The sequence below is a fragment of the Martes martes genome (genome assembly GCF_963455335.1).
Source record: "Martes martes genome assembly, chromosome: 1".
Lineage (NCBI taxonomy): Eukaryota > Metazoa > Chordata > Mammalia > Carnivora > Mustelidae > Martes > Martes martes.
Window position 1 is genome coordinate 74,492,406 of NC_137888.1, and position 21,958 is coordinate 74,514,363.

The 21,958-nt window shown below is 41.8% G+C and overlaps 1 protein-coding gene across 2 annotated transcripts in view; it reads right to left on the reverse strand.

The window, feature by feature from the left end:
- The window catches only part of WWTR1 (WW domain containing transcription regulator 1), a 135,628-nt gene that overhangs the window by 112,871 nt on the left and 799 nt on the right, over window positions 1-21,958 (reverse strand). For both annotated transcript variants that reach the window (XM_080796805.1, XM_080796804.1), the window contains exon 2: window positions 21,152-21,585. In XM_080796805.1, the coding sequence (XP_080652931.1) occupies window positions 21,152-21,582 (431 nt within the window). In that variant the 5' untranslated portion in view covers window positions 21,583-21,585. The remainder of the gene's footprint in view (window positions 1-21,151; window positions 21,586-21,958) is intronic.

The window sequence follows — 21,958 nt, forward strand, 5'->3', positions numbered from 1 at the left end:
CATACTTCCAGCATTGAGTGGAATGTGGACATAATCTAAGAACAGATAAATATGCTGAATTATTCTCAGCAACTTTTGCTCTCTTGGATCATCACTGTTCAGTTTGACGAAGTGATTTTTTAGAACTTATAGTAAGACTGATAATTAAATACAGAGAACAAAATATATTCCAAAGTGTAACATACTGTGTGTGTACCCACTATGCTGGGCACCGTACCAGCACCTGCCACATAGTATGTTCTCAATAAATATTAACTGGCTTACTGAATAGGAAAGAAGTACCAGGTGACTTTAATAACGGAGAAATTTAAAAATCACTTCACTTCTTTCAGCAAATGTTACCTGAACTCATACATGTGCCAGGCATTGCCCCAGGTACAGGAGAGTACAGGCAAGGTGAGATTTGCTTTTCATCCTTAAGAGCTCACAGATTAAAGAATGAAAATAAAGCATGAGCACTTTCTGCTGGGGCAAAACATCAAGAGCTGTCTATTCCTTCCAACACTCAGATTCGTATCAAATTTGTACTATTACGTCTAATCTACAGGCATCCATTTCCGCCTCTGACCACCCAGTAACATTCTGATTATTTTAACAGCATGCTCCAAATCAGTACTGATCTCCTGGTACCAATATGTGCTAGGCATGGAGGACAATACAATACCAGGTCCATAATCTAAGAGCTGACTTGTTAGGGAAATGAAATAAATCCATTCACTCAACGACAAGCCTTACATGACATTTTAATGGACAAAAGAAAAGAGCAAGTGCCAAATTACCCAGCCAGATCAAATTAGTCTGGGGATCTAGAGTAGCAGGGGATCCTTTCCAGCTGGTTGGTCCAGTAAGGTGTTAGAGAGATGGGGTTGCTGAATGTTAACAGACCAAGTGAGAGAGGAAGACATTCTAGGCCGGTGAGAGAAATGACACATTACTCTTCATCAGCAAGTCCAAAAACAAGCCAATCTGTATGAACTATGCAGAGACCATGAACACAAAATAGAAAACTGGAGAGAGAAGAACCTTCATGATCATAACGGGCCACCTTCAGTTCTGTTTATTAACATATTCCAAAAAACCACTGCTCAGTTATATCCACGTATGCCCTGACATGAAGGTGACCGCCTGGAAAGGGATACAAGTCCCAAGTGGAGTGCAGTGTAATTCCTTAACATTTGTATTTTTAAAGAGTTCATATGAAGGGCAATGGCATTAGCATAATACTGGCTCTGGACTTTGGATTTCTAACCAAATGTTAAAAATGAGTCGTTTCTCTTGTCTCTGTGTGCGTTCCCCTCACTCTCTTGGCTCATTTCTCTTTTCTCATCCTTTATTTTTCTCTCTCCACCCTCTTCTGTGTAAGTTAAGGAAAAAAAAAAAAATGCCACAAGCCTGTATGTTTAAATTCAGCCCACATGACATTTCCTTCGAGTTTAATTGCTTCCATACAATTTATATCCGCTAGTCACGCTAGACCCCAGAGTATTACACATGCTCTTTTACAAAGAAGCTCTTGTCCTATAATAACCCCCATAATCAAAGTGCAGGAATTATGGGTAGGGCCCAGCCGGATGATGGGCGAAACAAACAGGTTTTTAAATTCACCCAGAGCAAGCCTTGGGCAGGAAGCAAATCAAAGCCAGCCACTCCACCATCAGGCTTGAGAGCAGAAACACTGGAGCACTAGCTCAAGTAGAGGTCTGGCTATCTCTGCACATCCAGCAAGTCTAAATGAACTCAGTTGGTTTATCTTTGGGTCACCACACATGCCACTTAAAGACACCAGGTTACACTCTCTCTGCTTTCAAGTCAGCCCATCCAAAAAAGACCTGCTGGTGGTCTCCAAGGGCCCCTCTTCAAAATATCTTTTTTTTTTTTTAAAGATTTTATTTATTTATTTGACAGAGAGATCACAAGTAGGCAGAGAGGCAGGCAGAGAGAAGGGGGGGGTAAGCAGGCTCCCCGCTGAGCAAGGAGCCCAATGTGGGGCTCGATCCCAGGACCCCGGGATCACGACCTGAGCCGAAGGCAGAGGCTTAACCCACTGAGCCACCCAGGTGTCCCCAAAATATCTTTAAAATGAATAAATCGTTCTTCATTATTATTCTGAAAAGACTAAAATCACCTCTTCCATTTTACTATGAACTACTCCCTCTGTATCTGGCCACGTTCCATAGGAAAGAACATCTACAAACATCTCAAGGTGTCTTATAAAACCCTTATCTTTCTGGACACTTGTTCAACCTATCCCATTATCTTTCCCTTCTCTCAACAAACCACCTCCCCAAAAGTTCACCTTTGAAATCTTTTACCTGTAGAGAGGCACTTAATATGACTCCTTAGATCTCCCTTATTCAGGTAGCCCAATGTGTTCAAACTGTGTCTATTTTCTTACAAAACCCCTTTAAGCAACATTTTTGGTCCTCCTTATATTGAGGTAAGTGCCTCTCTAACAGGATTAGAATATACTGGGGCACCTGGGTGGCTCAGTGGGTTAAAGCCTCTGCCTTCGACTCAGATCATGATCTCAGGGTCCTGGGATCGAGCCCCATATCAGGCTCTCTGCTTAGCGGGGAGCCTGCTTCCCTTCCCCCTCTCTCTGCCTGACTCTACCTGCTTGTGATCTCTGTCAAATAAATAAATTTAAAAAAATATATATATATATATATATGTATATATATACACACACAAACACACATATATATATATATTCCATGCAGTCTCTCCTCATGTTCAAAATCCATTTAGAGCAAGAGCAAACTATCTGAACTACTTATCAGATCCACACATTCCCATCTTGAAGGATTTATTCAGTGTTTCTGCAGCTTACCCCTCTGCTTATGTTTCCTTGATTTTCATAAACCAATGATTCTACGAATCAAGGTTAGAACCAATATAGTTTGGATCAGATATGTTATTCTAGTCTTAGAAACTGACAGATGAAAACAGTTTGCTTACTTCCAATGAGCTACTTTTGACCTATTTATAATAAAAAAAAAACAATTTCTACAGTATCACTATAACACAATGCCATCTGAGTTTTATTTATATTTTGTATGCTGTACATGTGTATTATTTACTGCAGTAAATAATGTCTAGATCTGGACACATTCGGACCCATAATGTCTTTCTGTATCAAGTCACTAGGCAATTCAAAGAGAAATCAGACTTTTAAAACATTCATGTAGAAGCTCATACTTCATTTTAGGAAGGAAACCTTGTATTTTAACGGTATGAGATATTATTTATTATGCAATGTCCTTTTATCTTGTTCCACAATGTAACTTTTTTGTTCTACACTTGGCCGACTTTACTCTCACTGTACAAAACATTGTTTTAAAAACCCATTTGTAGTAAGTGTCAGTAAGTATGATATTGCACTTCAGCTGAAGCAACCCCATAGCATCAGTTTACACCTCTGTGCTCACTTGGAAGTTTATAATACTCTTTTTCTTTTTTTTTTTTTAATTTTATTTATTTATTTGACAGAGAAAGATCACAAGTAGGCAGAGAGGCAGGGGGAAGCAGGCTCCCCGCTGAGCAGAGAGCCCGACGTGGGGCTCGATCCCAGGACCCTGAGATCATGACCCGAGCCGAAGGCAGTGGCTTATCCCACTGAGCCACCCAGGTGCCCCTATAATACTCTTTTTCAACAGCTCTGGAAACTAGACTCCAAATAGATACATACCAGTCAACCAGGATGTTGTTTACCAGGGCTCACTCAGAAGGACCTCCAGAGAACTCTGGAAATGTAACTTGTTTCTACTGCTTTGCTTTAAGGGGAGTACGGACAGTGACTTTAACCAGCCACACCACGGGCCCTCTGATCCACACATGGGGTGAGCTGGACATTCCAATGCATGGGCAACTGGGAAATCTGCGTCCTGTAATGGTTTTCAACTCATTAACTAGGGCTGGCCAACTGTTAGGGTAAATGAAAAGCACTGTGGCAAAACCTGACTCAGGTTACCATGGCTAATAATTCAAAAAGGCAATGCTGGTCCATCCCCTACACTGCTCACCTGACAAAGTTTCAGGCAAAAGTTTCAACAATTCTGGATCTAACCTTTAAAAGCGTTTCTTTCATGTTGACACTCCAAACTGTCCATAATTATTGACCCTACAATCTAATCTGCTCCTACTGTTGGATATCTGTTAATAATCACTGACTGCTCAATAGTTATTAACATGTAAGCAACAGACAAATACAGAGAACAATAGAGCCACTGTCTACTGTATGGGTTACAGCCCTCGGACCTTTGCTAAGTACTCCGCTTTCCAAAGCCCAAAGCATAGCCCTTGCTATCCTAACACTTGCAGAAACGCGACATCAATAAACTCGAATTTAATTTTTTCAGACCACAGACAACTAAAATTTTATTGAAAGCCTAAGTAGAGAAGCAACTGTATTTGTAAAACACACTTGGGGAGAGCTCTACCTTTAAGCAGCTCATCCTTTCTCTCTTCCTGCCTTTCCCTACTTCAAGTTTTTCTACAATACGTATTTACGGTTGGATCTTATGTTAAAATGCACAAAAAGACAAATAAACGTTGGATGGTATAACTGCTTTGGAGGAATTCACATTTGCCAGAAGTTCTATATGCACAGGCTAGTATTTCACACAGCACATAAAACAAAGACCCGTAAAAGTGGAAACAGTTGCACTGGAGAATGTGTCTTCAGAAAACATAAGTACTTTTATAAACAGCCCTGAAGTTTACTGCTTCTTTTATGATTCTTAATCCCAGCTACTAACAGTTACATGTTTAGACAAATCCCAAACCAGTAACAAGGCTACCAGGTACTCCCAAATCAGCAGATGGCAGCAGAAGAACCTTTTGGTTACGAACTGTATCCAAACCCAAACTCCACTTCAGACCAGTTGGATACAATCAAACATGTTTTATTTGCCTTCTATTGTGAAAGGGTAAAGGGGCCTCAGCATTTACTCGTGTTAATTTCGGAATCCCCTCTGCCAGGTTATCAGAATCCAGTTCGGCAAGTAGAGAAACAAAGATAGGGAAGATACAGGTTTACCTGAGACAACAGTTACATAATCTTGTGAACCATAAATTTTTAACTGATACTCACCAAACATAATGTTATTTTTATGGCCACTATTAAGTATGACACGTCCCAGCAGTAACAGTCCTGTGTGCTACAAACTGTGCCAAAGGTTCTACCACAGTCAGATTCTGAGACTGTAATTTTCCTCATGGCAAGGGATTATCATATCAATTAGAGTAGTATTTTTCACCCAAGTCTTTTAACTTATCTCGGTCAGTTATAAAACACTGGATTTCAAACCCTGTTTTAACAGGATATTTGAATAAGCAAATGTGTGATATTTCCCTATGGCACTGGATCTGTACAAAGAGAACCATGCTCCTTAGTAGGGATGTGGTAGAATATATGGGAATTTGGGGGATGCCCCCTTATCTAACTGAGATGCTTATTTTCTTCATTTTTTTTTCCCTCTTCAAACACTAGATTGTAGAGTTAGTACCCCAGGGCCTAGCCTTTACCCTACCCTGGGGAAAGAAAGTGGCCTCAGTGGAAAAACCTATTCAGTTTGTCAGTTCTCATCTTCCTAGAGCTCTAAGAAACACGACCCAGAATTAACCATTTCTCTTTCTTGCAGACAATTTCTTCCCTGGATTTCTCGTACTATTTTCTGCATTTCCTCCAACCTCTCTGGCCGTCCCTCCTTTACAGAGTCAGGACTTTTCTTCTCACTCCATCTGTAACCTCTCTCTCTGGGATCTCATCCACACCTGGATTAGGATAATTATGTATATAATAATAATAAATATTATTTATATCTATATATAAAAATTATAAATATTAATATGTAATATAATTAGAGAGAATATCCCCCTTGGATATCTTAAATTCACCTCAAACTCAATGTATTAGAAATTTTCTTTTTTTCTTAAGTCTTTTTTTTATTTACAGATTTTTCTGGTAAGGATATACCATAGGAAAGCAATTTCACTGGCAGTGAGGTATGTATATACTCTACCAAAATACTCCTTATTTTAACTATTTTTAACTTAATTTACATATGAAGAAAATTATCACTGCATATCCTTGTTTCAACTACAGTATTAGCCATACTACATAAAATAAAATGAAATGGTGCTTGCATACAAAAACTGTTATTTGTAAAGGAATATGACTGCAGGTTACAAGAAATAATTTGTTTTTTTTGGAGAGAGTTTCAAAAACTCACAATGTATCATGACCGAGACATCTGCCCCGTATTTTCCATTCCTCACAACACACTTATTTCAGTAATTCCGTTATGTCAGTTCTTAGCATGAGCATAGTGTTACACGATTTTCGTACATAAAATCACATCCAAAACAAGTTCTAAAATTTAAACTGTAAACTCTCATCATACATAGAAATATTTCAACTGTATATTAAGTTTTGCTAACTGATCAAATCTGGAATATGAATGAGAAAGCCTATTTTAAACTGTGTAGTAAGCACTGTTTATTAATTACATTTCTACAATGTCAAATAAAGTAAGAGGCAAACCTATCCTGGAGGCATGCAAATTAAGGTAAAACATTAAAAGAAACAAATCTATTAACAAAAGGATGTCTTGCAATAAAGAACATTGGATTTCTTAAACCTACTGCAATACAAAAATATAAGGGGTAAATACCATCTTCACTGACAAAGTAGGAGGTGGCACAGATTCACCACTTCATTGTCTGAGAAATGCAACTGGAGTAACAGTATTTCCTTACCACAAATAATTTCCAGGATTATGTACATATTTCTTTCAGAAATACTTGTTTAAACAAATCTCCCTCCACTTTTTAGTATTAAAAAAAAACATTCCATGTGATTTTACTTCTTTTTTTTAAAGATTTTATTTATTTATTTATTTATTCATTCATTCATTCATTCATTCATCAAAGAGAGAGCGAGCACAAGTAGGGGGAGCAGCAGGCAGAGGGAGAAGCAGGCTCCCCACTGAGCAAGGAGCCCAATGTGCGGCCCAATCCCAGGACCCTGGGATCAGGACCCAAGCTGAAGGCAGACCGCTAACTGACTGAGCCACCCAGGTGTCCCTCCATGCGACTTTAAAAAAACACATATCTAGATAGAATAGTACTCTGCACTATTTGACTGAACAGTCTCGAACTATGAAGTCCATGATATTTAATGTCCTAAGTTGAGTAAATTTAGTTTAGCGGTTCCTGGAATTCTCCAAAACACTAAATATATACAAACAAAATATAGTATCTTATTTTTCAATGCAAGTCTTGTGCAGAATAAACAGAACCTTGATTCCAGTAACACTGCAGAAAATTTAATTTTCCAGTAAGTCTGTCTTTAAGTTACCCTCATGTAACAATTTATTAATGACTGCTTACAAATACCGGTCGTTCACTGAGTGAACAGTTAACTGACAAAACTTAGTAAACCTTAAAAACACATCTTCTATCCTCTATAAAATATACAGTCAACCCTCTTCTAAACTTACTTCCTTCTTGTCACAATTAGAGACAACTCTATTGGTGCCATGGACAGCCAGCATCTTGCCAATCTTCCTTCTCACCTCTTTTCTTCACTCCCCAAATTTAATCCATCGCCAAAACCTGTCAAATTACTTCCATAATATCCCTTAGATGGTTTCATTTATTCCCTTTGCTAAAACCACCAAAGCAATTTCCCAGTGATTAAATCACTCTTATGAGTACCTTCATCCCAGAGTGGGAGATTATTCAAGTCACTGATCTTGCAGCTAGAATGTCTATCCCCCCATTTCATTCCAGTATGGCCTGCAGCAGAAAGACCTTAAAAACCTGATCAGTTTGGAGCACCAAGGACATCAACTTCCTGAACCACAAAGCTAAATCCCAGTCTCTGAGCGACAGTTACGCCACCAGAGCTTTTCAGCCTGAGACCTCACCATCAGGCATCACATCCAGTTCTCTGTAATTTCATCCAGATCTATACTCAGTCCTTAGGTTGTGTGAGGGTCAGCAAGGAACAAAGACCACCTACGCTCTGCTTCCCACAATACCAAAACCACCAACCAATGCCATTATAAATGAATCATGTAATGCATAATAAAATCCCTGGAAGATACACAAGCAATTGTGAATAGTGGTTCCATGTGAGGACTAGAACTAGTGGGTGGAGTACTTTTCCTTTTACTTTATATCCTTCAGTTCTGCTTAATTTTTTATTTTTTAAGAAGCCAACACGGGGTGCCTGGGTGGCTCAGTCGTTAAGTGTCTGCCTTTGGATCAGGTCATGATCCCGGGGTCCTGGGATCGAGCCCCACATCAGGCTCCCTGCTCGGCAGGAAGCCTGCTTTCTCCCTCTCCCATTCCCCTTGCTTGTGTTCCCTCTCTGTCAAATAAATAAATAAAATCTTTAAAAAAAAAAAAAAGCCAGTTTTTAGGTGCTCAATCAGTTGAGCAGCCTATTCTGTGTCAGTGGGGAGTCTGCTTGTCCCTCTGCCCCTCCCCTTGCTCCTACTCTCTCTCTCTCTCACATAGATTTTTTTCTTTTAAAGAAGCCAGTTTTAAAAAATAAATCTAGAAGGGATGCCTGGGTGGCTCAGTTGATTAAGCGGCTGCCTTCGGCTCAGGTCATGATCCCAGCGTCCTGGGATCGAGTCCCATATCGGGCTCCTTGCTCGGCAGTGAGCCTGCTTCTCCCTCTGCCTCTGCCTACCACTCTGTCTTCCTGTGCTGGCTCGCTCGCTCTCTAACAAATAAATTAATTTAAAAAAAATTTAAAATAAAATAGCTTCTAAAAAAAAATAAATCTAGAAGTAAAATCAAGTCAATAAGAGTTATGTCTGTTCACTTTAATTACATTTATCATTTGCTTGCATTTTCTACTTTTTGATGGGTTATCAATGGCAACCTCAACCTCTGAACCCTAGGCCATGAACTGTTTTTCATGGACAAAATGAGAGAAAGACAAATATTCAATATGACAATGTTTGTAGAAAAGTCACCCCAAAGGAATATACATTTTTACTAAATAATCCAGCATGTGTCTCTTTGTCCAGTCTCCATGCTTTGCCTTGAATCTGTAGCTGACAGTGCTTATAGGTAGATTACTCACAAGAACGAAGAGGATTTGGGATTATCTACAGTGTTCAGAACTGAAGTGTGCCAAAGTGTTTTTTTAAAACAATGAGCATAAGGGCCACAAAGACATAAATATATTATGTACGAGAAAATAGATGATCATCATCCTTTGTGCCACAGAACTTGTCTTCATATTAAGATTCAATATTCAATCTCTTAGATTGATCATTTTGGATAAGTTAACAAGAGGTATGATAAATTGGTTGGTTGATACATAAAAGGCAGTTGTAAGGATGGGTGGAAAAAATGAAATGATGTGTAGATAAATGGATGGATGGATGGGATGAAAAGGAAGGAAGGGAAGGGAAGGAAAAGAAGAGAAGAGTTAAAAGAAACGTATCAGAGTCTCAAACTATCTGTGGAAAGAGATCAGTGTTTTTCTAGTTTCAATCTGTCAAGACCAGTATGTGGTCCCATTGTAGGTGCCTTGTACATAGCCCGGGCCACACATGACTCATCACACAGATCTGCAACACCCAGATTACCGTGTTCCAGGAGACGATCCCACTGATCCCATCCTTACATGTCCCATCATTCTATATACAAGTCTCTAAACATTTTTGACCTGTGCATCTTGTCCATCATGGATGAGTTACATACATCTGCACACGCGTCTCTGTTTAGAGACCACACTTTGAGTCACACAGAGAGACTGGGTCAAGCACTTCACAATGGAATGTCATTCATTCTGAACAGCAGGGCACCCATGTAACTGGCCAGCGTGCACTTGCCAGACCGTGCATCCCCCTCATATGAGAAGGGTGGATATAATGATCAATAGTAGGGATAGCAGATGACAGATAAATTAGGTAACAGACAAGCCAGATAGGTAATTAATTAGATAGGGCCATACTGCTGCTCTTCCTGTAGCGCATGTTGGATAAAGTGTTAACAGTGGTTCTCTAAAACTAGGGATCCAAGGAAGATCAGAAGAACTTATTTTTCCATTTCTATTCCTCCAGTAGTGTTTGGGCATGTATTATTTTTATAATTAAAAAAAGAGGGGGTGCCTGACTGGCTTGCTCAGTTAAGGGTCTGCCTTCAGCTCAAGTCATGATCCCAGAATCCTGACTGCCCTGGGCTCGGGTCATGATCCTGGAATCCTGGGATCGAGTCCCACATCAGGCTCCCCCCTTGGTAGGGAGTCTGCTTCTCCCTCTGACCCTCCCCCTCTCTCATCCTCCCTCTCTAATACATAAATAAAATCTTTAAATAAATAAATAAGTTATCTGAAAACATTAACCCATGATTCAGCATTGTGAGTTTGTGTGAAAAGGCTCTCAAGAGTCTTCACTGAGAGTTCAGGAAGGATGTGCTTGAGAGGGAGGCCCCTAACTGCTCAGCCAGGCATCCTCAGGGGGCACAGCTCAGGTGGGCTTCGGTGGCATAACTCTGCTTCTGGACTCTCCATTTTGCCTCTGCCAGCTGATCTGTCTCAGAGAAACTGAGAAACCTCCAAAACCACAAGAGAGGATTCTGGAACGGCCGGACCCGCAAGCTATTCACTTATAAGCAGAAATGGCACACTCAGTGGGGTAGCCTACTATCCTTCTAACTTGGAAAGCAAAGACCACCCACTACTGTGGAATAGCACATGCTAAATCGAGTCGATGACAGATAGAGGGGTCTATGGAGGGACAGATGGGTGAATGAATTGTTATGAAAGGTTCTATCATTTCAAACTCTTTTAAATCGGTATCCTGTGCCCATTCTAGCTGAGGTTCTGGAGCCTCAGTGGGACGCACAGTCATCCACCAACCATCACTGAACTTTCGACCCAAGGTAGGCCAGACTTTACTTGGCCTCAAAAATACATCTTGTGCACTTCTGCCTCTGAGCTTGTCTTTCTGCCCCCTCCTTCCTAGAAGGCCTCCTTGCTCACCTACCCACATTCCTCCCATTTTTCAAGACTCCATGTATGTCAACCAGCTTTATAGAGACTTCTCTGAACACCCACATCCCCCATCCATCTTCTCCACTGCATCATAGTATGTGGAGCTGTGATTCTTTTTTTTTCTTTAAAGTTTATTTATTTTTTTTTTTTAAGAGAGAGAGAGAGAGAGCACAAGCAGGGAGAGGCAGGCAGACAGAGGGAGAAGCAAACTCCCCACGGAGCAAGAAGCCCAATGTGCGGCTCCATCTCAGGACGCTGGGATCATGACCTGAGCTGAAGGCAGAGGCTTAACCCACTCAGCCACCCAGGCACCCCTGGACCTATGATTCTAAGCTTGCAGTCCAAGAGGCACAGACACAATGGAACTCCATTCCTGAGCATGGCAGGTTCCGATGAGGAATTCTAGTACACGAGCTTCCAATGCAGAGGGCCACCAGAAAGTCTTAGAGGATTCCTTCCTGATCATGCACCCGCTTATTTGCCAGGCATTGTGCTGAACTTACATAATGTCAAGCAACTCAAGTATCAATCTTACCTTCAGGGAGGTGACAGTATAGTGAAAAAGAGAAATAACGCAACAGAAATCTGGCAGCAGTGCTACAGCTGGGGGGCCACGGGAGATGAGCAGCAGGAGCATCTACGCTCCTGCAGGGGCTATGAGTCAGGGAAAACCTCCTGCAGGGGATGGCATCGAAGCGGATGCCTGAAACGAGCACAGGAGTTAGTCAGGCAAGAAGCAGGAAAATAATGTTCCAGGCACAGGTAACAGACTGTGCCAAGTTCCTGGGGCCAGTGGGAGGACAGCCAATGGTTCTGAACTAAGCGACGTTCAGCATGGCTGCAAGGTTCAGACCTGTAACCATAACAGAAATGATTGCCTTATTGTGACACTCCTTCCCAGAGCTTCCAACACACAGTGAGCAGCTGCTCTAGGCTCTATGGCCCCAAAGGGTCCGGACGCAGCTATTTCGCCTGATTTCATCTGTGTTCTCCTTGTCTCCCCACTAGACCGTCAGCTGCCTGAGGTCAGGGAAACCTGCTGCAGTCTCTCCCCTCACAGCACACGGCGCAGTGCTAGCACACAGAGTAGTTCAGTGATTTCTCGTTGTCGATGCTGAAACAGCTAACGATCCTTACGGTGGTATGAAGGAAAAGTCTCAGGAGATAGCACACATGTCCCCGCCACTGCCATCTCAACTGGGAACAGTCCCAGCAATAAACAAACTATTAGCAGTACTTACTGTGCCAGCCACAGCACTAAGTACTTTATGCAGATTTCCTGATTTCACTTCATCTAACTAGGGCCAAGCAAATGAGTATCACTTCTTCCTTTCGTATTTATCCTCTGCTGCACCTGGATGGAACATCAGAAGTCCAGGAAGGAGGGCATGCAAATAAAGATGACGCTGAAGGAAATTCGTGTGACCTAAGGATCTGCCATAATCCTACTTCTTATCCTGAGGCGACTTGAATGGAGAATTCTGGGTTAAGAGTTTAGCCATTACTGTGTCAGTTCATTCCTAAAGAAAATAACCCAAAATGAGAAAAACACAAGCAGCTCCCAAAGAGCCTCCATTTAGTAACGTAAGCTCCAGGCTCCGGTTACTGAGCTATGGCTGAGAGATTTCCCCACACCCTACCACACCTACCCAAATCTACGACTCCATCTTTTCTTGTTTTTAAGATTTTATTTTTAAGTAATCTCTACACCCCATGTGGGGCTCAGACTCACAACCCTGAGATCAGGACTCACAAGCTCCATTGACTAAGCCAGCCAAGGATCCCCTCTACGACTGCATCTTTACATCCTTCTTTGCCTTCTTGCTTCTACAGTTTTTGTAACTACCCCACCCTCCAATTTAAAAAGAAATATATGGGGCACCTGGGTGGCTCATATGGTTGAATGCCTGCCTTCAGCTCAGGTTATGATCCCGGGGTCCTGGGATCGAGCCCTGCGTGGGGCTCCCTGCTTGGTGGGGAGTCTGCTTCTCCCTCTCCCTTTACTGGTCCCCCTGCTTGTGCTCTCTCGCTCTGTCAAATAAACAAATAAGATCTTTAAAAAAAAAAAAAAAAAGAAAGAAATGAAAAATATGTTTATTATAGGACATCTGGAATATACAGAAAGTAAACAAGAAAAATCATCCAGAATTTCAGAAATGACCATTGAAAACATTTTAGTATCTATCCTTCTAGCACATACACACACACACACACCTTTGAAAGTAAAATCAGGACTACTCTATTATCTATCACAAGGTATTGTAATTGTTGGTTTTCTTATGTTATATCCCACCTGTTTGACATATAGGACTTTTTATTTCCAAGCACTAATAATTAACTATTAAATCAAGAGATATAAATGAAAATATACCATGTATCCACAAAGCACACTGGAAAGAAAAAAAAATCTGTAACTTGACTCAAATATAAAAATCTCAACTATAAAATAACAAAAGACACAGAAAAGGTTTCCCAAAGTAAGATCTGTAAAGCATTCCTGAGAGGATGGCAACCGATGATAGTTGGAATAAAAATGTTCAAATCACATGAGCTTGTGAAATACTGGCTTAAACAAAAATAAACTAGTCTTTCTGATAAGTGACTTTGGAGTCCTTAATGTATATTGTGAAATTCCAAGAGTGGGCAGAGCATGCAACATATCCCAAAGTTCCTGGTCCAGAAACCCCATGTTCGCAAAGCATCTGAATGGAGTGGGGCCAAAGAATACAGCTGGAGAACACAGCTCTCCTGATTAGTTCAATGCACTAAACATGCACAGTCCCCCTCAGTGAAAGGGCCACCCTCTCAGAATCTGCCCTTCATTAATAAGCTAATTACTTCAGTGCTCAGACTTCAAACCACCTTTCAAAAAGAAAACCATCCCCTAGACTGGTAGACTGGTTGGTTTTTTTTTTCTTTTTTAAGATTTTATTTATTCATTTGAGAGAAAGAGCACATAAGCAGGGGAAACAGCAGAGGGAGAAGCAGATTCCCCACTGAGCACGGAGCCCAATGCAATCCTTATCCCTGGATGCTGGGATCATGACCCAAGAGGAAGCCAGATGCTTAAATGACTGAGCCGCCCAGGCGCCCCTGGGACTGGCTGATTCTTTGACTTCTATCACCCTCTCCTGTGGTTAGATACACAACTGAAGATGGAAGAAAAAGGAGAGAATGGTATATAAGGCTGTAATTCCTGTAAGTCCTAACTAGTCAACAAACAAAAACCAAGCCTCCATACCGCCTCAACCTCTACAGCAATTTATTTCTCATCAATCTCTGCAATGATAAAGGCAGTGAGAAGCAAGCCAGTTCTTTTTTTTTCCCCTTGAAACTACTTTACTAACATTATTTAAGTAACCTTCTTCACAAGCCCTCCTCAGTGTCCCTGATCCTGACATCCATGAGGTCACCCGCCTTCCCTGTCCCATATGTACTCCCTATAAAATGATACACATTTATTAACGGTGAAGACCTTGATAAGAATAAAATGTAACTAGGCACTGTGGATATACCATCCATTTCTGGTTTATCTGTTTTTCTCATCACCTCTCTCTCTCCAGCACCAAGAGCTCCACATTTGACCACCCAGAGGGAGTTCAGAAGCAAACTCCAATGCTCCATCCACCACTCCAGAGTTATCTGGTCACCAAGGAGACCTAATTACAGGGCCTAATTATGGGCATGTAATTGGCATGAGGCATCATGGTGCAGGGGCAGGAGTACAGGTTTTAGGATCACATTATTCTAATCCCATCCCTGCCACGCACCTGATACATGACCCTGGGCCACTTACTCAACTTCAGGGAGCCTCAGTTTCCTCAAGAACAGTATGAGATAATAGTGTGTACCTATTCAGAGGGTCACTGTGAAGGTTTAAAAAATTAAAAAAAATATATATATATATGAAAGCACCTAGGGTTATGAAAAAAAGAAAAAAAGGCTCACACACACATGTCAGGAGTGTGCTCCATAGGTGGTTCTGGGGTTCTCTCTCTGGAAAGCACTGACTCAGCTCCCTGCCTTGTCTGGTCATCAACAGATGTCACTTACCCCTGCCTCCTCTTCTTTCTCCACTTCTTGATCCCTCCCCCACTCCCCTCCACCTACACGTAAAATTGGCTCAACCGGTAGCTATAAGCCGGATTTAAAAAAAAAAAAAAAAAAAAGTACACTGTCTTTAGAACGAATGCCATATCCTCTGCCCAAGATGCTGAAGTTATAGGGCACCCACGGTGGACATTCCTATTCAGGTTTTTTTTTAACAGGAAAATTGTCTTTATTTTACATTTAAAAAGCTGACTTTCAATTCCAGATCCAGGTTGTCATTCAGAGTCATAACTGTAACCAAGAGTCACAACCAGCTTTTATCCTACTGCCAAGGTTTCTGCATCTGATTTTGGCCAGGTAGAGAGCATACGTGTGTGGACAGAGACGCAACCGGAGGCAAGAATGAACTTGTATTCAAAGTCGGCTATGAGCCAGACTCTTCAAATATGTTATCACATCTAGTCTTTCAAAATATCCTGAAATCCTGAAATAGGTATTACTCTTATTAATAGGTATTTTACAGAGAAGGAAACTGAGGCAGCTGGCAATATTTTTTTAAGGACAAAAGGCCCTTCATGAAATCAACTACATTATATTGCCATCCAAAGGTAAACAGGAAAAAAAACAAAACAAAACAGTCAGTTCTTTTTTTAAGAAAATAAATTTAAAACAACTTTTAAAATAAGTATTTTGAAATTAAAAAGTATCTGAACATTTTACCTCCCACAAACAATTCTTATTAAGTTACTCAAGCATGGGCACCTGGGTGGCTCAGCCAGTTAAGCATCTGCCTTCTGCTCAGGTCATGATCCCAGGGTCCTGGAATCAAGTCCCATATAGGGCTTCCTGCTCAGTGAGGAGTCTGCTTCTCCCTCTCCCTCTGTCTCTCGCCCTCGCTTGTTTTCTCTCTTAAATAAATAAATCTTAAAAAAAAAAAAAAAAAAAAAAAAAGTTACTCAAGCATGTACTCCAGCAAAATGAGGGCATAAACCAAGAAAGAGGAAGACATGAGAAAAGGAAATGCTACTTCCAGCCATGGAGAGGAGAAAAGAGAAATGCCAGGATGACAACTCTGTTGGACACCTAGAGAACAATCAGAATCCAGAATGGCACAAAAAGATAAAGGAATCTGGGCATAAAAGCTTAGGGAAATGAGACTTAACTGATGGAATTTAGAGCCTAAAAAATTTTGAGAGGCAAGTAATACATGGACAAATAAAAAGCAATTAGAAATACTTGAAAAAAATGTTTCAGAGAGTCAAGATCCAATTATGAAGAAACTCAAAGGTGACACAAATTTAAACAACTGGTTAAGAGTCTCAGGGGTTCCTGGATGGCTCAGGCAGCTCAGGTCCTGATCTCAGGGTCTTGGGACGGAGACGCATCAGGCTCCATGCTCAGTGCTGAGTTGGGTTGAGATCCTCTCTCCCTCCCTCTGCTTCACTCCCCACCCCCCCACTCGCACACTTGCTCTCTCTCTATCACCAAAATAAAAAATAAAATCTTTAAATCAAACAAAGAAAGAGTTTGATGGAAAGAAAGAACCCATTCAACTTTGGTGCCAGATATATCCTCCTTTGATTGCCCAGGAATCCTGACACCAGACCGACGGTAACAAGTCTAAATTTAATCTTAATATAAAAAGCAACTAATTATATTTAGAGATATGTAATAACATAAATGTTGTCTCTAGATTTTCAACTTTAATAATAATTTATGAGTAAGTAGGTCAAGTTAAAAGCAAAACACAAAACTTGCTGGTTATGGGTTCCAGGCTTTGGACCGTTAAGGTGTCATGGACAAAGAGCAAGAATGGTAGGGACAGCCCCAAACCTCCTTGACTTACAAAAGGGGAGTTAAGAAATATTGTCAAAGTTGACAAAGAATAACAAAGGTGATCTAACAGACAAACTAAAAATAATATAAATACCGAAATTGGGGGAGATTAAAAAAAAAAAAAACAAAAAACAGTTCAAGGAGCTACACTCTCATTTTCAATTAGAAGTTAAAAGTTGATAAATCAAAAAATGGTGATAAAAGCATACTAGGGTTAAGGAAGTAACAATCAAAGAATTAAATACAGAAACAGTTAAAATAAAACCTAAAAGTCTCCCTCTGTGAGCCTTGAGGAGGTGAAGGAAACCATTGTTTTTCAACAAAAGTCCTTCTGTACTACTGGATTTGTTACTAAGCGCATAGATCACTTTGACAAAAATAATTTTCTATGACACTTTTCAGAAAAGGGAAAACACTAAAATTATTACTAAAAATTGGGAGGGGCAAGCAAATGTTATCACTGAAATTATATTTAAGAGTGCAGATAACGGGTGCCTGGATGGTTCAGTCAGTTAAGCGTCTGCCTTTGGCAAAGATCATGATTACGGGGTCCTAGCATCAACTCCCACATCAGCCTCCCTGTTCAGCAAGGAGTCTGCTTCTCCCTCTCCCTCTGCCCCTCTGCCTACTTCTGTTCTCTCTCTTTTTCAAATAAATACATAAAATCTTCAAAAAAAAAAAAAAAGAAGAAGAAGAAGAAGAAGAAAGAGTGAGGATGAAATATTTTTTCTTATACAATGTTACTCAAATAAAATTTTTCTATAAGAATATAAAGTCCTACTGAAGCCAAGCTGTGTTCTTCATTATAATTCTGTTTTCTGGTTCATGTGTAATAAACATGTATCCCCTTTGTAACCAGATTTTTTTTTTAAATCTTTAGTGTGATCAGTGGTCAAAGTCAGTGTGCCAGGCGGCTAGGAGCCCAAACACCTACATGTCCCCAGCCTGATTTATGAGCTTTGAAGGGCAGCAGGAACAGCACAGTAATTTTCAGGGACAATGTGTTTTAACATTACCACCTCTCCACTTGTATATGCTACCGTAAAGAAACACCACAAAGAAAGGTGTGACTGCTCAGAAAAGGTCCCCTTTAAGAGATAACAAAGTCATTACATCATATACCTAGAAAGAATCTTACCTAAGATTAGGTACCTAAGAAAATCACAAAAAGCTTTTTAAAGCTTCTTAATAGACAGGCATTTTTCCCATAAAGCTCACTGTTCAGTTGGGGAAGTGACATGGAGGATAAAGGTAGAAGTGAGGAAAATGGAAAAATGCTCTGTAAGTAGTCAACAGACTAGAGATCCAGTTCAGGCTCTACCATTAAATAACCACATGACTGTCCCAAAGTCATGCCGTCACCCTTCCCTGGCCTTGGGTTTTCTAGTAAAAAACAAAACAAAACAAAAAGATCAAACCTCACCCTGGTCCAATCTAAAGTCCTTTTCAGGGATGCCTGGGTGGCTCAGTCGGTTGAGCCACTGCCCTTGCCGCTGCCTTCAGCTTAGGCCACGAGCCCAGGGTCCCGGGATCGAGTTCCGCGTCAGGCTTCTTGCCCCTCGGGGAGCCTGCTTCTCCCTCTGCCTCTGCCTGCTTAGGTGTGCTCTCTCTCTCTGACAAATAAATAAAAAATCTTAAAAAAATAAAAAAATAAAGTCCTTTTAATTTCTCATTTATAAAAGCCTTGACTGACAGAATCAACGATAGGATGCCACTGCTATTCCCACTTCGCAGATGCTGGAGCAAAACAGATTTTATGATTAATTGAGGGTCAGTTGCCACCATTTTTCAAGCTTCTATTTAATCCATCAAAATATGTTGCCTTTGGAGGCTGTGTAACAAAGTGTGACATTCCACATTTAACTTACTCCAACTGTGGGGCACCTGGGTGGGTCAGTGGGTTAAACCCCTGCCTTCGACTCAGGTCATGATCTCAGGGTCCTGGGATCCAGCCCCGCATCAGGCTCTCTGCTCGGCAGAGAGCCTGCTTCCCCCTCTCTCTCTCTCTGACTGGCTCTCTGCCTACTTGTGATCTCTCTCTCTCTCTGTCAAATAAATAAATAAAATCTTAAAAAAAAAAAGTGGGTTAACTTACTCCAACTTTAAATAAAGCCCCCCAAAACCGAGAACTCCTGGCAGATTGCTTGTCTTGAATGACAATAGTCACAATGACTTTATTTTTTAAATTGCCTTAGCTCCTTGGCCAGAAAGTTTCGCAGGGCTGCATCAAATCAAACTAGCCTACTGTCTACATTTCTTCAGCTGTGGTCTTCACTGACTATCCAAAGTGAATGAAGATGTACTCAGCTTTGGACTGCAGAGTGGCTGTAATTGGGGGGATGGGACACATGAATCTGAGCAACTTTGTCTAAACCCAAAGCTAACTTCCATTTTTGCCCTAGTTTCAATCATTCAGTCATTATGCATAAAAGGTATTTTTTTTTTTGCTTTTGGGGGAGGGGTCCTTTTTCTCCTAGCTTTCCTCTGATATTAGGCAAGCCTAGTTCTTATTTCATATTTTTAATAACCATAGGTATACTGATCATATATCATATATTTGTGTGTGTGTATATTCATAAGCGCAGTTTAAAAGTCATTTGGGACCAAAAAAGATCCCCCTAAATTACTGTAAATTACTGGACCATTTTCTATGTGCATTTATTACTAAGTCCATTTCTGTAACAGTTACAATAAATATTCAAAACCACATTTACCTAAGTAAACTTAATACAAGATTATTTTGTAGCTTTTATGTACCATAGAAACTAATGTCATCCTTCAGAACGGCATCATCACTTTTAGAAAAACGTCATGTTTACATCACATACTTGAATTCCACCAGCCATTTAGAAGCCAAAGTACTGAGTACATGTCCACACTAACACTCAAAGCCTGGGGGAAGGCCAGCTGTAGAATGACTATCAAGTCTCTTTCAGAACAAGTGCTTCTCAGCATCACACCAACCCCGGAAACAAAATAAAGAACTCCTCCTTGCACAAGATCTCAACAGCACTGGGATGGGGAAGGAATTTCGGGTTACCAGTATGAGTCGAAGAGTTAGCTACAGCAAACCTCGTCCATTATACATATTTGCTGCGAGATCCAACTGAAAGCAGTCAAATATTAGTGACAAAGAAAGGCTTGACTGTATTTTTAAAAGAGCACATAATGTCTCAGCAGAAGTTTTAAACTAAGGCCTCTGCATCAAAGCAATTTCAACTTTAAGATAAAGTCTAAGGCAGGTTCTAAGAAGAGGAGTTTCTTTCCATGGCAGTGAACGGCCCCCCCAGTGCAGGCAATCTGGAACCAAGTGGTCCAGCTGGCACAACCTCCACCAGGCCATCAACAGCCTGATCCCCCTTGACCTCACTGGTTCCATTTCGAGCTCCAGCTTGGTTTCTCCTCTGGAACATTAAATCTTAGGGTACCACAACTGAAACAATCTTTATGTCTGTGAATATATTTTCCTGTACAGTCTAACGTAAAAATCATCACATCAAGAAAACCCTAACAATGTGAAAGGGAAGAATCATAACAAAACAAGCTCCTGATCCGTTGGTATTTTAGGTTACTAAGTGCAACATAATAAAACTCCTGACCCAATTTCCACACAATTGATTTTCCAGCCCGCAACTACTTCAGCACGGAGTTGCTAATTACATCACTGTGCTGTGTGGTCATTACATCACTCAGCTGGGAGCAGCAAGGCCTACCAGGCAGTGTTCACTTTTCTAGCTTGCTTTTCCTAAGAGTGGAGAGACTGCAGACCACCTACACTACCAAGAGTCCCTTTCCTTCCCATGCTCAAAAATGTTCTAGAATTTACCTCTGTGTCACATCCCAATGGACCAAGCTCTGGGGCATCTGTCTTGGAGTGGACAGGTAAGGGGGTAAGGGTTTGTGCCCAGAAATCTATATCACTATTCCAGATTCTGGACAAAGTCAGCTATGTGTTTTATGAGAATCACTCCAAAACTACTTTTTTCCCCCACTCCTACCTCTACGTGTTTCCAGGTCCCCAATCTCTTGGGACTTCCACGACCCTGGAAGAACCTCACCAGAGGCTCTTCTTATCCTTTACCATTCCAACACCCAGAGACGCACTCCCTTCTTCCAGCTTCCCAGATCCTTCGGAAAGAAACGTGGAAGGACACACACGCACGCGCGCGCATGCACGCATCCCAACAAGCATGCGCACCCTGGGCACCGGGACTGTGCCCCCCTGACTTCGGGCTGACTTACTTGAGGAAGTACCTCTGGCCAGTGGCCGTGAAGGTCATCTCCCAGCCCGGGGGCAGTGGCAGCTCGTCGGTCACATCGTAAGACTGCTGGCGGAGGTGCGCATGCTGCTGCGCTGGACTGCCTGCAGCACCCGCGCCGGTGCCCAGCTGCAGGGACGCGGGCGACGAGTGTGAGCGGACGTGCTGGGCGCCGCTGGCCAGCCGGGGCCCGGGGTGGCCGCCGGACGAGTCGGTGCTCGACTGGCGCGAGTGCGAGCCAGAATCAGGCTCCTTGAAAAACGACTCCGGCAGGATCTTCTTCCGCCACGAGCTGGGCTTGGGGTTCATGACCGAGTTGAAGAGGGCTTCGAGGTCCGTGTCTAGGTCCTGCGTGACGTGGATCACTTGCTGCCCGGGAGGCGGGAGCGGAGGGGGCACCGAGGCCGGATTCATCTTCTGCGAAGAGAAAGGAGGTCAGGTCAGCCTTTTATTTAATAAAGTCAGAGGAGGGTGTCCGGGGACAGAGAGAAACAAAAGAAAAAGAGTAGAGTGATAGGTGTCCGCCTCAGGATCCCAGACGCTCAGCGGTAAGGCCAGCCGGATGGGGGAGGGGTCCCTCCCGGCCTGGAGAATTATGCAACTTTCTCGAAGCAAGTTAAGTTGCCGGGAGGAGGACGAGAAGGAAGGGCGGGGGTGGGGAGGGGTAGTAACTACACTCGGGAGGGTACCGATCCGTCGGTGGCGAAGGACAGGTCTCAACCTTCCCGGGCAGACAGCCCCCTAAAGTCTCAACCGAGCCAGCTCCACGGCATCGCGACTCCGGAAGCCC